At 40.5% G+C, this 18,005-nt stretch overlaps 1 protein-coding gene across 7 annotated transcripts in view; it reads left to right on the top strand.

Moving 5' to 3' along the window:
- Positions 1-18,005, top strand: part of nfic (nuclear factor I/C) — a 155,864-nt gene that overhangs the window by 30,515 nt on the left and 107,344 nt on the right. For all 7 annotated transcript variants that reach the window (XM_088907947.1, XM_088907943.1, XM_088907941.1 and 4 more), the window contains exon 2: positions 14,269-14,800. In XM_088907947.1, the coding sequence (XP_088764073.1) occupies positions 14,269-14,800 (532 nt within the window). The remainder of the gene's footprint in view (positions 1-14,268; positions 14,801-18,005) is intronic.

The following is an 18,005-nucleotide window of genomic DNA, read 5'->3' as shown; positions in this document are numbered from 1 at the left end:
TTTTGACTTTGAACTGGCTGCCAGTTTCAGCAGGAAACAGGGCAGTGTCATGTCTTATGGGCTCACTTCTTTGAAGAGACCTGCGTTTCTTTTTGTCAGTGGCTTTATTCTTCTGCTCCTGGCGCTGGGGGTTTTAGGTTGACAGTGGGGAAAGCCACTCTGACGGGCCAGATTTCTATTTTATGCAGCTGTTGAAGGTCAGTTGTATTGCCCAGGTATGGGAGTCACTTGGCTAACACTGAGACGTGACATTGAGGATGATCGAAAATAGTGGAGACCGTAAAATCCAAATTTATGTGTGCTTATATTCCAGTTTGTACTTTTGTAATCTGTGAACACTTTTTTTTTCTTTATACATGAAACTGAATGGTGGGAGAGTAAAGTATAAATCTAATGTCCAAACAAAATAGAAATCGAAAATAATACAATAGAATTTCCTATAGAAAACATTAAAATATTGAAAAAAAAAATTTAAACAGCAACAATAATAATCTTTCATCAATTTGTTTTTCAAGGTGAATTTTTTTCTTGCTCAGAAAAATATTCTAAGCAAAAAAGAATAATAAAATACATTTTTGTTCTTAAATTGACTCTCTTTATCATCAAACTGTACTTCTCTGTGATCTTTTGGCAAGGTGAAACTAAAGTACAATTCACCTGGTTGTATCTTTGTAGATTTAGATTGACATTCCTGTAAAAAAGTTGCAGCTCATATATAAATAATGTATTTATATTTACTCTCTTTCTGACATGGAAATGTTTACTTATTAATTACAAAAATGAAAGCATGTAAAGCTAATCTGATTTAAATGACATGCTTTGTGAACTTGTTTTATTTTTCATATTTACTGTTAAAATATGTTATTTTGTTGATGATAAAATCCTATGAAATATTCATGATCACAAGCTTCTGTCAGTAAATTCTTCTTTGCTAAAGAATGCTGAATGTCTTTCTAAATTCAAGGTTAGATTAGCCTTAGGAAATCCAGAGCTCCAATCTTAAATTCCTGATCTTTTGCTGATATAACGATGTTTTAAAAAATGCCGATCAACTTGTTGAAGGATCTAGGGAGAGGGCATGAAAACAGTCTGAAACTAAACACCGACGAGCGTCTTAACTGGCCCCCTCCTCTGGGACGTCCTACAAAGCCACACTTTTTTTTTGATTGCCGATTGGTAGACCGCGCTGGACAAGTCGGTCTTTGTAGTTTTCCTTTTCAGCACGTCTGCTGCTAGCTCTGAGAACATCAAATAAAGAAAAAGGTTGCCAGGCCTGTAATTAACAAAGCATAAAATTTGCTTACTGAACGTGAAAGACGGGGCCATCCTCAGTGGAGACATGCAGTGCATGCTCTAGCTCTCACTGATCCTCAGACATTTCCGAGACTGGGGAGCCTCCTTCAGGTCTTCTTTCCCACGTACTGACTGCTGGTATAAAGTAAGAATTTCAGGGTATTAAGACACCCTGTTCCCCAAACCAGACGACACTCAGACGGCGTGTTTTTGACGTGCTGCTGTCTGTAGCTGGAGAACAAAGAACCATTCAGAGCTTTGTCTTTTGCTAAATCTGAATCTTGCCTTAGCATTCCTGTGCTTTGCTCTCGCTTAAAGTATGGGCCTTTGTTTTCTGTATGTTTGTAGTCATGCTCTTTCCTTTAACTTCTAAATAACTGAAAATGTTCTCTGCTGACAGAAGTGAGGCAAATTTCTGGCCAGCACAACAGAAGCAAAATGCTATCCATCTTATAAAAACCTTGACTTATCTTGTGTATCTTTTTGTATTTCATCTAATTTGTTTCTGCTTTCTGCCTCACATCCAGAAGCAGGTGCATTACTTGTCATCAAAATGTTGAGTCCAACACAGCAGAGGCTTTTGGAGATTAATTTTGACCACCTATTGTAGTCACTTGGCCCTCCAGTGTGTCTTACTCTGGTCTACAGCCTCTGCTAGCCCTTTCGTATGTCTCTGGCTGTCAAAAGAGGTGAGAACTGGCTACCATGACAGATGGTAAGGTTATGTTCTGAATACTAATAATCTTTTGGAGTGTAGTGAAGTAGAATGCAGAATTCCTGTCAGGCTCCTTATACATTTTCTGAAACTGCTTGCTTGGACCTTTCAGCATTACATATATGAACCCCCCAGAGCAGGGGGGCGGAAGTCTCTTGTCAGGGGAGAGAGTGCCCTGGCTGACTATTGCAATGCCTGGAATTAAAATAAGAGTAAAACTTATTTTTATCTTGTTCTTAACATGCTGAATATTATCAATGAAGTCTTTGTATTTTTGTGCTTTCCTGGATGTACAGAAACATCATAGCTGTTACATTTCTCCTGTAGCTGACAATATACAGTATATGGCCTCTTATTCAACACAGGTTTGACCTTTTTGCAGTGCAGTGTCAACCAATGTCATTTTGTCCTATGCCTGTTGCAGGACTGACCTGAGGTTGTGTTTGGGTTAGTGTTGTGAGGCATTGAGCTGCTTGTATCACAGATTCCCCCAGTTTGTAATATTGTTCAAATCTGGGCATTGCTCTGACCAGGGAAAGGCTTTGGAAGTGTGTCTTGTGCTACCTGCCATGTGCTGCCACTGAGACTTTTGAGTCTCTTCATTTGACTGTAGGTCCCTCGTACTGGAGGCCCTGGTGAGGCAGGGTTCTGGGACACTGGCAGGGAGACAGAAGGAATCATTCTTCCAAAGCCACATGTGATGGCAACAAAATAAAAGGTTCAATTTATATATAACTTAGTGGATACTGGCATGGACTTAACACTGAGCACAACATATAATGATTACACAACTCTTGATATTGTGTCAATGTTGAAATATGAAAATATCTGGCGTGTGAACACCTGCTGCTAGTCCTCACTGAAACTGAACCACATTTGCGCTGCTGTCTCATTCTGTAAAGTGATAAGTGGGTGTTCGAGCTCGGATTTTTTTTTTAAAGGTTTTGTTTTGCCCACACTGGGCTGCAGGAAGGTCTGAAGGCACGACCGGCAGCAGTGTAGCAGGGGAGCTTTGGCGAAAGTGGCCTGCCTGCCTCCTCAGAGATGACTCACTGAGAGAGGCCTCTGTGCTCGGCTGCAAGGAGCTCACCCAGGCTTCCCAGGGTCACTGACTCCTCACAGGGGAGAAGAGCCTCCCTTCCTATTGTGGCTCTGCATGACTGAGGGCTGAATCAGCAAGCATGGAAGCGAAAGGCGTGATGACTCACAGCTGGAAGCATGGGCAGCATTCCCTTTGACCCACTTGCACTACCTTTCAAAGCCTGCAAAAAGCCCAGGGCTTTCTAGGCTATTAAAGGGGTATGTTAGAACGTTTAGCTGGGCAGAAAATTTAATATCTTGCTGGTTTAACGCTCAACCTTTGTTTGGTATTGGTTTTGATCCCTCCTGCCAATCCTGCCAAGGAAGAGGCGTGTTCATCCAAACAGCTCGTCTAGTAGCAGGGGTTCTTTTGCAAGGATTTCAGGATCTCCCAGTCCAGAGGTCGGATCAGCTTTTTATGAGCATAAGGAAAATGAGTTTTGTGGGCTTTGGGTTTAGGGTCAGGCTGACATTGATCAACATTGCAAAGCCATTAAACAGCTTGCAATATTTTGCAGCTTATTGCCTGTTTGCTTTCATGTGTTTAGTTGAAGTACCTAATGTACACCAATTTGCCATGCTTTCTGAAAAACAGGCTTCCTTAATTGATAGTGTACAGTATCTTGCTTTTCTTGTTCCTTTCTCTCTTATATCGTTGCTGTGATTGTTCTGGTGGCTGACCTTACTGCAAAGAGCTACCGTGCTATGGGTAGTGCAATGTATTAGTCAGATCCTGGTGGTTTTGCTGTTACAATGGACTTTAGCTGTTTGTTAGACACAGAGAGAGAATGCTGTTGACCTTTATCAAGAGTCTTTGGCAAGGCGCAGTGTATCAAGGTTGGGGGTGGGGGACATCACTGTGACTACAGACTGAAGTGCCACTTTAGTTTGATAGAAAAGCTACAGGAATTCAGAGATGTGGAATGTCTTTGTTTCTTAGGGCTGTCCAGCTCCCTCAGTGAATGCAGTGGATCAGAAATATCTTGGAGGGCAAAGTGATGTTCTGGATGGTATAAAAAGTACAGCAAGTACAAAGTGATGCTAAGAAATAAAGTGAACTATTTTAACATTATCCACTAGAATCATTTTGCTGTCTGGCAAGGTTTTATTTTCACAGGAATCTCCTTTGATGCCAACATTTAGGGTTCAGTAAATATAGCGTAAGATGTGTTTGCAATGTAGTTTGTAATGTGTGTTCAAAAGACGTGCAGATTATGCAGGTTGCTCCTGAATGTGTTGTTATAAGTTTACTCAATACAACAAATAGTGCATTAGCATGAACAATTCCAGTTTTATCAGGAATGTGGATATTGAAATAGTGATTTGTCATTTTCCCTTAATCCAAAGTCTTTATTGCAGTTGCTGTTACTTTACATGTCTTTTTCTTACATTGCTTGCCATGATAACTCGTGTTTGCAGCGTCTTAAAAGCTTTTCGAATACTGGTCGCTCAGGAGTTCACAGGCAGTGGAAGTGGAGTCTCTTAGATGGAGTCTCCAACCTATTCAACCTGGCAAGCTGCAGGTAGTACTCTTGGGTGTAACTACTAATAGTCCAGCAATACCCACAAGTGCTACCGTTACTTCAGTGCCAAGCACTGAATTCAGGCCTAGTGGAAAAGACTGCACACAGGCTAATTTGTACCTAGAGAAATTTTCAGAAACAAAGTGCAATGATCAAAAGTGTTCTTTAAGGATTTAGGAATTTGCATTACTAACACATTTGTTTTTTCCTGTCACTACGATCTGAGAAACACTTTGAAAAGCTTTTTTGTTTGTTTGCTAGGGCAGTTGGTATGCATGAGGATCAACTTGGTAAGCAAAACAGTACAACCCTATTGATTGACTATAAAGCAGAACATGCACAAAGTGCTTGAATTTGGGAAAATGGTAGTGAATTAAATAGCGGGGAAGTGTAGATGAGGTGAAGTGTTCCTTTGACACTTTTTGAATAAGCCATTAAGAAAATGAAAATGCAAATTAAACAGAAAATGGTGAGAGCCTGTGAATTCTTAGTTATGTGAAGCCTGAGAGCAGGGGCATCTTGCAGGGCAGCACCTGTGCCTTGATGCAGACTGCACATCCTCGGTGCTCCTCAAAGCTTTCCTTGGAAGACAAGGTAAATAGACACTGCGCTGTGGGAGTTTCATTTGGCTCTAATCGTCTTGGAGGTGAGACACTTAAAATCTTTGCTTCATGTCTTCAGCGCACTAGTTTTTGCCTGAGCCTGAAAGTAACATTAATGAGCAGCATACACACCAAAGCGAGTGACACTCAGAACCAGAGCTGCTTAGTGACGGAAAATACTTTGATTATGAAGAAAACCATGAAAAACCCCTCCTTTACCTGCCAGGTCCGTCTTCGAGCTGTATGCACTTTGCTGCTAAAAAGCTGCTTTTGTGCTTAGTTAGATAGCATTTGTATTGAGGTCAAAGACAGCTGTTCTTACAAGTTACATATTTCTTGTGCCGCTGAGAGTGAAGATTTCTGGGCCCCCTTTCAAAATTGTATTCTCACAGACCTGACCTCTGTTTAGCAAACTGCAATTTATTTCAGTGGGTGGAAGTTACATGTTTGAACCTGTCGTGCTGTTTATTAGTATTCACCTATTTGGCTGACATTTTTATCCATCGAAATTTACAACGGTTATAATAACATTTTTGGGAGGTGCAGTAGTTAGCATTGCTGCCTTGCAGCACTCTGGCCTCGGGTTCAATTCCAGACCTGGGGTGCTGTTTGTGTGGAGTCTGCATGTTCTCCCTGCATTTGGGTGGCTTTCTTCTGGGTGCTCCAATTTCCTCCCACAGTCCAAAGACATGCTTGTTGGTTAATTGGCTTCTGGGAAAGTTGGCCCTGGCGTGAGTGTGTGTCTGTGTGTCTGCCCTGTGATGGACCAGCGCCTGTCCCATCTTGCGCCCGTTGCTGGTGAGGATAGGCTCTGGCTCCACTGCAATCAGGAATTGGACCAAGCTGTTAGAAAACAGATGGATAGATAATTACCTTTTTTTTCCCCATTAACATTCTCTGTACCCATTTATATAGCTGGGCTTCCTGGTGCAGTCTGTATAAAGTGTCTTCTTCTAGGGTGCAAGAGTACTGTTTCCCTGGGGTGTGAGGCACTGACCCTGTGGTCAGCGGTCTGGGCACTGATGTCCAGGTGACCATCACAAGAACTGCAGAGTTGAGCTTGCCTCCTTCTGCCATGGCAGTGCTTCTTACTCTCCTGTGATGTACTTTGTCCTACATGTAAAGCTCTTTGGGATCCTTTGGGATGAAAAGCACTATATAAATGGAATTAATTATTAATTATTATTATAATTGTCTCTGCCTGTGATCTGCAGCTTCGTGCAGTCTGATGGCATGGAAAAGCACAACGAAAGTTTCAGTAAAGACCTTTTTTTATTTTAAAAGGGACTAGCTGCAGATTTGTCAGTAATGTTTATTTAGGAATTCTGGATCCAAGCTGTCCATATTGGCATATTGGTTATTTTGGAATATAAAGTTATAAAATGGTTAGTTATGGGACATTGGATTTGTTGACCATTGCTTGTGCTCTTCTGATATCAGAGTTAATGTTTAATTCTGATGTTTTTAGTTGTGGGGAAACTTGAGACCTTGTAATTGTGACTGTGTAAATGATGATTTGCTATTATTAGATTTTACTGCTTTCAACAACTATAAAATGCATGAAAACAAAAGCATTCTCTTTCCCTCAATCTCGCCAAAAGTCCTGCTGTGTGAGTTTTATATAAAACTAAATAAAACCAGCAACAACAGAAAAATGCATTTTACGGTAATTTTGCTTTCAGTTTTTATCTCCCTTGCAGTTCCGTTACCTTACAGTAGAAGAGCTCTTTTGGGCACAGTTCATCTTGGGTTTAGGGCAAATTAATTAACTCACATTCGTTCGTCATTGCAATGTTCCATTTTAGCTCTGCCTCCATCCCGGTACAGACAGCAAAACCAGGGCACTTTGCTCAGCTGGTTTAAATTGCCTACAGATTCAAAGAGCATCTGATGCTAAATGAGTCCCACAGCAGACATTTAAAACTGACACAGGACCCTCGCTCCCACCCTCTCCTCACGCCTGGAAGATTTTCAGAAAGATTTTGAGAGCCATCGGTAACTAGTGACAGACAGGAAGAAAAATTGACGCCCACTCCTCTAATAACAAAGTTAGTCAATTTGTATGCAGTTACAGCTGTAGAGGCCAGGACTGCACTTCTTGTTACACGCTAGATATTGAGTGCAACTCTTGGTTACCACTGCTGTCAAAGAGACGTCAAGTTCAGAACAAACCAGGAAGTATCTACAGCAGCAAAAAATGGTCAGCTGGTTTCACAAGCACATTGATTGATCTTTCCAAATGAATGAGCAATATGTGCCTGTTTCGCAAATCAAAACTGGAGCAGAGTTTGCGGTGAACATATGATATTTCACTTAAGTACGCTTGTCTTTAGCTAAGGTCAATAGAAGCATATTCTGGGTTTAAAGCACATCAGTAAAGCAAGTGAAATGTATTCCTCTTCTCAAAAGCATGTATTTAACTGTTATTGATAGGCCATGTGATATGCAGAGTCAAAGACAAACCTCTGTTTACTGAACCAAGGGGAAAAACAGACAAAGGATCCCTCATTATTTGCACTGTTCGTGATCAATGAGTCCAAGTCAAATATCGTCTGTGCTGGATCATGCGATTGCTGGTCCTCTTTTTTCTGCTTTCAGTTCTGTGAATGAAAAACGGGACCTGCAAGAGCAGATAGGAGGCTATTAATTTAACAAGAGTTCTGGTGATTGGGCACTTCTAAGATGAAGTTCAGCTCTGCAGAGGAGTTGTCCTTTAATCAGCCGGTGCTCAAAAGCTTTTGTTGATGGTTTGTTTCAGATGTCTCTAGGATCAGAAACACTTCAGTGCCATGTTGCAAATTTGTCATTCTAAATCTACTTGAAATTATTTTCCATGCACCTTGTGGTCCTTGTGCCTGTTTTGGAATTTGCATTTACTGCCAGGATGAGTTTTGTAAATGCCTTTTGAGAATTTTGAATTGTCTTTTGAATTCCCTAAGTATTCTTTTTTTTTTCATGCCAGGCTGGAAGTATTTTTATTATTTTTCGCTGTATAAAACCTTTGTTGTTTTTTTCTAAAGCAGCATTTTGTACTGTGATTGTACACCTTGCTCCCTCCTCACTGGACGTAGCCCTTCGGCTGTAACATAGTTCTCAGTTAACAAAGCCGTTCAGACGTCATGTGTGACTGCTCTCACCCCGGAAGGTCATCAGAGTGCTTCGGCATTGCCCTCTCCTGATGTTGAAGTGCATGCTTGGTTTTTAGCCCATTATGAGTGATTATTATTTGTTGTTGTTTCTGCCTCAGTGATTCTTTGCCGTCAGTGGTTATACAAGCATGTCTGAACTGTCATACAGGAACACAGGTAGTAGACAGGCAGTGCACTATTCCTGAATGATGAATAAGTGGGATCTGAGACCTATATTAACGGTCTCGCTGTTTTTTCTGTAGTGTCCTCTTACTGAATTCCTGCAGAAGGTATCATTAGAATGTAGTCTATGTAACAAGTAGTCAGATGAAATAAATATCATATCTTGGCCTGGTTATTGCAGATCACATCCTGTTGTGATTTAAGCAAGTCAGCCCAAATGTGATATCGCAGTTTCTGGTGTCTATTAGATGTGACTGTTTGGCATTGCTTTACCATTGTTGACCATTACCGTCTCTTAAAACAGCTTTGCTTGTATATCATATACCTTAATTATTCTGATCATGCCAAATTAAAGAGAAAGGACCTGTGAACAGCTAGTTTTACAGAGTGCAAAATTCATCAGTGCTCACCTTAACTGTGAGTGAAATGATTTTATTTTGTTCTGAATGTTTTAGATTAACAGTTAATTTTAGTTCAAAGGAGTGAAGAGAGAACGATGTACAATAAATGATGAGGAGCACCTGACAATGGCTTTAGTATATATGTTTGGTAAATATGACAGATTACATTTTATATTGTCTCTGCATGCATCACTTACCATATGTGATGTGATTAATTGTTTGAAGACTTTGATTAGTGTAAATGAAAGATAGCTTGTTTTTCCTCATCTGAATTAAGTTATATTAACAACAGTCAAAGTTGTTATAATAGTAGATTACCCTAGGGGAGGCTTCACATAAATTGTTTATACTGATAATACACACATTAATACAGTACCTTGCAACAATACTCAAACCCTTGCACAGTTTTCACATATTGTTGCATTAAAGCTCACAGCCATGACGCCTTAAAGTAGCAATTAATATTTGTTATATATACAACCTCCTCCACACATTCAAAACAAGTAAATAGATAATATGAAAGAAAATAGAAGAGTCTCGATTGTATAAGTATCGGAGCTCTTTACAAAAATAAATGAATTTAGGGGCACAGTATTACCTTAATGAGCCACACAGTTAGTTGAGAAGCCTCTGTCAGTGTGAAATAAAAGTAATTCACATATTTCAAAATCCATACCTCTGTATGCTGCAAATCAGTGGAAAGACTTGAAAACTGCTGTCCATCAGATTCTCCGGCAACTTGAGAGAGCTTGAGCAACATTGCCAGTATGAACGGGCAATAATTGTGAAAGTTGATAGAGATATGCCCAGAAATTTGGCTTTAATTGCTGCCAAAGGTATTGCTATCAAATACAACAGTGAAACCAATATTGTTCAGTTTTTTTTCCTCTTTAGTTTTTGATGATATTTATTGTAACTTATCTTGCCATTAGACATCATCACTTTGACATTTGACCTTCAGTGTTTGCATCATTTTGTAGTTTCAAGTAATAGAAAGCAATAGGGAGGGTCTGAATACTTTTGCAAGGCACTGTGCAAGAAATGATATGGTAGGAAGTAAACTTACGTGATTCTATGAGATGTGGTCAGTGAAAGGTGTTTCTAACTCAGCTTTGACTTGGCAGTAATTTTATCATCCATACTGTATACGACAGTAAGTGATCATATGTGTCTTTGTTTCAAGGTGTGGTCTGTGGGTTCATCATCTCTATAAATAGATGAGATTTTCCCTGAAATCCAGTCATTTTAGCTGGTGGTGGTGGAAGACTTGGATATTGGGTATTGGGAGAGGGCCCCAGGTTGGTATTCTAGAGACGAACCACATCAAACCTTTAGCTCCCTGCTTCAGTGCATTTCCCAGGGAACTCAGGCTTGAATCAAAGCAGACCTGCATGTGAAGTTTCAGGGGGTAGCTCTGGAAAAAAAAAAACCCTCTATAATGAAGCAAAAATGAAATTGCTCTCTAACTACAGTGCAATGGATTTGAGTTCCCTTTCACAACTATGGAAATGTCTTCAAATCAAGGTTAGAGTCTGAAACGGAGGACTTAATTAATGTTTACTTTTGCCTTAGGAGTGGTTGGTAGCTGTGCCAGTTCAGAATGGAATAATAAAAGAAATTCCAACCGCTGGGGAGGAACATGTCTCTGGGCAGAGTTTTTTTTTTTTCTGATGCAATCCCTATTGTGAACGTAAACCGTTTAGGAGGAGCTACGAGGGAGGTCTTGTAGCACACATTAAATATTAAATTTCCCCCTGCCTTGAAGAGAAAATAAAGGGGGTCTTGTCGGGTTGTGCTTTGACTTTCTTCCAGGATCCTGTGGTATTATCAGTTTGCTAAAATATACATCCTAGCCTACATTAACAAGGAAAGGGTTTATATTTACTTAAGCTAAAATGAAAACTCTCCTGCTTGACATGAGCACTAGACCACCAGCTTATTCCATATTCTTTTATATACATTGCAGTTTATATTATTCCTTGGCAATTGAAAGTAGTTGTGTTCCGTATTTAAGAATTCTGAAGCCCTCATCAGATTGCCACCAGCCAGGCTACGTCTCTGGTTTCTCTCACTAGAATTGCTCTGTGCTCTCTGGGTAGCTTTGGTAATTTGCACAGTAACTCTATAGTTTGTGATCCTGCTTCTGCCTCTGTCTGTATTAACCAAAAAAGGACCTTATTTTAGCAGATTTATTTAAGACAACAGAAAAACATTACGCTCTCTTTCACTACAAAAATAGATTCAAGAATCGGATTTCCTGTCAAGAGCAAAATTTGAATCAAAAAGTATTAATTTCAGCCCAAGAAACTTGAGGGTCAGAGATGTAATGAAATGGCTCCTGTCTGACATTGCGGTGGATTCTGAGTCATTTTGATACAGCAGTTTATTTTGTTAATTAAAAAAAAAGGCTAAAACCACCTAGCATTTCTCTCCCAAGTTCACCAGGCAGTCTTCTGTTTTTATGAACTGGGTTGTGGCAGATCTGTTTGAGTTGTTTCTTCAGAGAATACAAACTCGAGTAATCTTTTAAATCACCACAGAACAGACTTCCATTGTTAACCTTTTCAAAGCATTCTGTCTTTGATGATTTTTTTTAATGCAATCATTTTCCCTGGAACAATTCGAGGGGACAAAACTTTCCAGCTCGTCTGTAGTCCAGATTGATTGAATTTTAAGCGTGCCACGTAAATGTTGTTTCAAGGTTTCCACTAAACAGAATGCCTGAAATGTGCAGAACGCAGTTTAGAATTTATCGTTATTGGGAGAATCATTGGGCCTGTTGGCAGCAAAAGAAGTGTGTAGTCAGATTACTGCAGTGCTTCAGTTCAGACCCACTTAAAAGAGGATGAATTTGACAATGGGAGTGGTTTGATCTTGAAAAATCGGGAAAGTTTGAAGTTCCACACTGCAGTGGGAAAGCGTATCCATAATGTTGAGTTATTGTAATTGTTTTATTAATTGGACTTTCACAGTGTCCATAAAGCAGGGCTATTCCAGCTGCAACAGACTTGGTGTGTTCTCAGCCTTTTCTGATCATAGTATGCAATAGATTCTGTCATTTTAACAGTGATTATTTGATTGATAGTAGGGCAGCTATGAAATTAATTATTTTTTCAGTAAGATATTAATTTTAACTGGGACAGTGATTTAATAGGACCACAATTATCACACACAAAGCATCAGTAAGTTATTTGGATATTTCCCTTATAGATAAAAATGCAAAATGCTAGCATTTGTGTTGCTTAGGACTCAACTGTGGTGTGCTTAAGTGGCTTCCTTGTGAGTATCAAAAATGGGACCAATAATTATTAGAATTTATTATTATATGATTATTTACTTCATTTAACATGGTGCAGTGGAATGAGGAATTAATCTTGCACATCCGAGCTTGTTTCCTCCATGAACACCTCAGCCACACAGCATTGCTGTCTAATTGACTCAACTTTCATGTTTTCCGGAGAGTGGGATTCATTATAAAAAAGTATGGGGATCATGAGATCTCCTGTGACAAGGACAGGACATCTGCTTTTTAAGATTTATTTAAAACTGATGTTCAGCATTCGCAATGTGCACGACGCAGTAATGGCCTGAGACAGCTGGAAGCATTTAAGTTGTTGTGCTGTTGAGTGCAGCACAGAGTGTTTATTGTATGAAAGCTGCAGTGTGCCACAGTCATGTTCAATTTTACTCTCAAGAGTAAGTCATAAGGGACTGCTGGCTACGTTTTTCTACAATGCATCAGCTTGGCAGATCCTTGTGATTGTTTGTGTCCATGACATGCTTTAAAAATGTAAGATGCACGTGTGTACAGTATATTTATCTAATGTGCTTATACACACTCTCATTGGATAGAATATTAGGAACCCTCACCCAGTGTTGGCCCTCTGTGAATGTGGCCAGTATTCCACAGAGTTGTCAAGTGTTTGCTGCCCAGCGCTATCACATTCTGCTGGCAAGCTTTTACCATGTGGCTGTGAAGAGAGCATGTAGGCTTGAGCTGCCTGAGCTTCTGTTTTCAAGAGAACTGAGATCTGGGGTTTGTTTGGAAGGGGGAAAGTACTGAAGGACGGGCCCATTACAGGGAGATTCTAGTCATTTTATGGAGATTTACTAATATTTTGGCCAAGAAGCATGTGCCAGTTATCCATATGTTAATTTTAAAACTGTTAAAGAGTTTAATAACTTCACTTGAACTCTTAGCAAATTGGCTGCAAGCAAAACGTTTTTTGAAAGAAAAAGAGTATAGAGAGGCTATATAAGAAAGGTTTCATGGTTAAAAATTTGAAGATAGTTCAGTGAGTATACTAAAAGTCTGTAGTCATTGTCTCTTTACCTTTCTTCTGCACAAGAACAGATCACCCATCCACAAGGAGGAATATTAAAATCATTTTCAAATCATATTTCTCTGTAGCTCAAGAACTGCAAAATATATTAGGTCACTTTGCAGTAGCATTTTCTTTTACAAATTACTGCTTAATGGACAATGGAGGAAAGCATGTGGAAATGTGGAAGTAATTAGTGACACCAAATGAAAGTTACTGAGCTATAGGTCTTTAAACGGTCAAATAATTACAACTGGGGAGTTCTCTTAAAGGCATACAGATGTATCTTTAGTTTTTGAAACTTCATACCATAAAACTAAAGAAGTATGACTGGGTGTTTTGTGTTGTTCACTTTCAGAAAGCCTCTTATACACCCGTTTGTTTCTGCAGTATATAGTGTAGGACATAGGGTAAATGCTTAAGAAGACTTAGGACCTTGCTTCTATTTCACATAAGTATTTACTTAACATTTGGAGCAAAGTCAGTGATGTTATCAGCCACTTTAGAGTCGTCTTTATCTGTATGCCAGAGTTTATAAACAAAAAACCACCTTGTTTTCGTGTCAAGAACATTTGGGCTTTTATCTGTTATTCGTACTAATGTAAAGGATAATTTAATTATTGTAGGTCTCCGTGTTTATACTGTACGTGGACTGCTTTTATCACAAACCAAAGCAAATCCTCTTCTTAGCGTTTCAGCCATGTGAATCTGTAAAAATAACAAAAATAAACTTCTACAGGGAAGAAGCAAGTAAAGGTTTATTCCCTGCTGAAAAGAGAAGAAAGGAAACACAGCGTTTCAGCTGTGGAGCATTCTTCGGGTGTAAGAAAGACTGGGCAGTAGTAAAGATCAGATCTTTGCTGACTGCCCTGTCTTTCCACAGGGAAGTCTGCGTGATGAACCTTTCAAGCCAGTTTTAGAAATACGATCCACAAAAACAAATGGCAGAAAGTAGCTCTCTGACAGCAGATCCAGTGTGATTGTTATCTGAAAGCCTGTCTCCCTCCGGTTCCCCCCCCAGGATGAGTTTCATCCGTTCATCGAGGCCCTGCTCCCTCACGTGCGGGCCTTCGCCTACACCTGGTTCAACCTGCAGGCGCGCAAGCGCAAGTACTTCAAGAAGCACGAGAAGAGGATGACGAAGGACGAGGAGCGGGCGGTGAAGGACGAGCTGCTCAACGAGAAGCCGGAGGTGAAGCAGAAGTGGGCCTCGCGGCTCCTGGCCAAGCTGCGCAAGGACATCCGGCCGGAGTGCCGCGAGGACTTCGTGCTCTCCATCACCGGCAAGAAGCCCTCCTGCTGTGTGCTGTCCAACCCCGACCAGAAGGGCAAGATGCGCCGCATCGACTGCCTGCGCCAGGCCGACAAGGTGTGGCGCCTGGACCTGGTGATGGTCATCCTGTTCAAGGGCATCCCGCTGGAGAGCACGGATGGCGAGCGGCTGGTGAAGGCAGGCCAGTGCACCAACCCCATCCTCTGTGTGCAGCCCCACCACATCAGTGTGTCTGTCAAGGAGCTGGACCTGTACCTGGCCTACTTCGTGCAGGAGAGAGGTAAGGGTCCTGTGGGGTAGCATCAGAGCAGCTTCTGGGCGTTCCTAGCTGGATGTGAAAGCTGGCCACGATATTGAAATCACTGGGGAGGAGGGGGCACATCGGGAGGGAGCAGTGTGTTTTAGAGCTAGAGGCTTTAAACTTACACCTGCTGTCGTTTTCACAGCTTTCTGTATTTCTGCAAAGGGTGACGCGTTGGAATTAAGAGACTGTGCGCTTGCAGCAGCCCACTCATAGTAAGCAATGCCAGCCTTCGCACTGATGTGACTCCGGATATTCCTGGTTCCATGTGCATGGACAAGGAAACAGCCCTTGATCAAAAGTACCTGACTGTAAAACTGCAAGGCAAGAGTCCAGAGTGTTTGCAGCACCGTGTGCTTTGTAGGAGGGGAAGCTCAAGTGAAAGGCTGTTGCAGGCTGGCTTGTAATACTTCGATACCACGCGTTGGAAAAATCGTATTGGGTAATTCCGAAGGTTAATTACAGTTGCGTCTTTTGTGATGTTTTTCTGGAACTTTACGTAATGTGTGTTTCTGATCTAGGCAACCACAAGCTTTTCTCTGAAAAGTGCAATAATGTCCCTCTTTTGCAGAAGAATAAGGTTCCATAAGTGTGCAATAAATTCTTTATTAGTTATTATTAGTAGTATTTCAGGTGGGGAGCTGCCTCAGCATGTGTAGGCTGCAAAGGAACAAGTAATAGGTTTATTCCATGCTGAAAAAAAGAAGAAAGAGAACACACTGTTTCGGCCGTGGAGCATTGAACACACCTGAAGAAGGCTCCACGGCCGAAATGTTGAGTTTTCTTTCTTCTTTTTTTCAGCATAGAATAAACCTATTACTTGTTCATTATTAGTTGTATTATTAGTTTGATCTCCAAGTCACCCCATGATATTTTCTTTCCTACATTTAGTGTCAAGAGAAATAGGTTTAGAAGACAACATGAAAGACTTCACTTAAATTCTTGGTTTGCCTTTACTTTAGCTTAACATTGCAGTAAGGTACTTAGCCTTTTCATATTAATTTCATGCCCTGTCAGAAATCACCAGTATCGATGTGGGTATATTGTGCTTCCTAAAGGTTTTGCATAGTATGGTATATCCTACTTTTCTGTAATGTAGATCTCAACTTGTTTTTAAGGAGATAGGCAGATGCAGGCTCAGAAGGATTTACTGTACTTTGAAAAGTAATTATTGTTTTTCTACACAAAACGATGCTAAAATGTGTGAATAACATCCTCAGAGGGTTCACTGTGGAGCTGGAGGAATGTGTGAAGCTCTTAGACCTGAAGTCATCCAGCTAACCGGCTGACAGTGTCAGTGATACCTATAGAGGGTATTTAAGTGGAGGTCTCTGCGTTCAAACAGAGTGTAATCTTTAAATAAGGCTGTATTTTAAATATAAGGGCTGGAAAACCACAGCGCAAAGCCTTGGCAGAATAGGAAAGAATTCTCTTGAGCCAAGTTTACTGCAATAAATCATTTTAAATGAGATTCACTCCAGCTTGAATGCCAGCTTTAGAGATGTGTTAACATTTACAGTGTCATATATATAAAGGGGTGTAGCCTAGTAGTCAGGCAAATTTAGATGCCAGCAGAGGCTTTTTTTTCAGCTTCTTAGGAGACTTGTAGTCTGACTTGAGGGGAGGTAGTTCACTGTATTCAGCCTCTGCAGATTAAACTTCATAACCAGTCCATCAGCAGCTAGCAAAGAGCGCCTTTTATTAGTTTTGTGTCTTTGCGGCACTCTGTAGATCCTTATTCACTGAAATTCGCAGGGAAGGTGATTTGAGTGGGTAGACTTTGTAGAGAAAATAAGTAAAGCATTTCTCAAAGGAACAATTTTTATTTTGTATTTGGTGAGATCAGTCCCCTTGTCTTTCAGGAAATAATCCGAAACTGTGGCCTGCTGTAATATTAGTACCAGTTGCATTTGCTTACCGCATGGCTTGTGAACAGTAGCTTCTGGTTTACGGAGTGAAGCTGTCATTCGTCTCTGACACGGCTTTGAAACCTGTTTTTTTATGATTCTTCCATAACACCCCAGTGGTTTTGCAACATGTCACAGAGCCCATTCTAACCACCTTGTGTGGAAGAGAAACAGGGTCTGTCCTGGAGTCTGTGCCTGAGGCCCAGACGGCCTTGCTCCAGGGGCATACTGGGAGATATTGGCTCCTCTGCACGTGTTGTGGAGCTCTGTGTTTGCAAACGTAACCCCATGTCTGTTTTTCACTCTAGCAGCCTGCTTGGCACAAAGTAGGGCTGAGGGCTCTGCAGTGTCCCATTGTCAACCATGTACAGTGACTCAGCAGGATCTGCCTAAATGGCTTCAGTTGGTACAATAGATAATAGAGACACATGTCTTTACCTCGGTATGATTTCCTTTCAAAAGAAATATCCAGGCTCTGCAAAAGGATCCGATAAGACCGTATCCGTGATATGGTGCAAAGCACGGATCATAGATGCACAGCTTGTACTGCTTCCTTGTACTGTGGACACACACAGCTAATCTGTAACTTTCACAATAGATCTACTTTTGGTCACTACTGTTGACAACAACTGTTAATCAGCATAATGAATTGAGCAGTTCATTGAGATCTGTTCCATAAAATCACTGCAGCTGCTATAAAAACATGTCATTTTCTTGATAAGGAGTTTGTGAATTTGTTGCAGTTACAAGTGACCAGTTTGTTTTGATGCATATATCCAGGGGCCACAGTGTCACATGTGTCTAGTGCTGTGGTTTGTGTTTGATCTACCTTTCTCACATGGTACAGTAAGTGACTGTGAAAGTCTTGTGTTTGCCACTGTGTGGCCGTAACCTTTCTTATGTGGGTGCTGGTGGTTTTTCCCCGAAAGTTTTTTTCCCATAAAATAATTTTTAAAATTTATTGACAAAATCACAACTTGAAGCATTTTGCGTGAGATTAATACTAAAAATTCTCAATCAGCTTCCCATTTGGCATGAGAATGGTGTATAACTTCAGAATTGAAACTTTGTAATATACAGTAAGTTTAGCTGCAAAAATAAGCATATCTACAAAATTGTAATAATTTGTAAAATGTTTATTTTACAGCATTAGATCAGCTCAGCCTTGAGTTAGAAGGCTCTGTCCATTAAAAAGACAGAACCAAAGCTTATTGTTTCCAGTTAGCTAGGATATTGTGTATATGACATAATTTCCTTGTGCACTGTAGAACAGTGTG

This window comes from Atractosteus spatula, chromosome 28, assembly GCF_055471065.1.
Source record: "Atractosteus spatula isolate fAtrSpa1 chromosome 28, fAtrSpa1.hap1, whole genome shotgun sequence".
NCBI lineage: Eukaryota > Metazoa > Chordata > Actinopteri > Semionotiformes > Lepisosteidae > Atractosteus > Atractosteus spatula.
The sequence above is the reverse complement of the archived record's forward strand: the minus strand, read 5'-3'. Positions and strand labels throughout refer to the sequence as shown.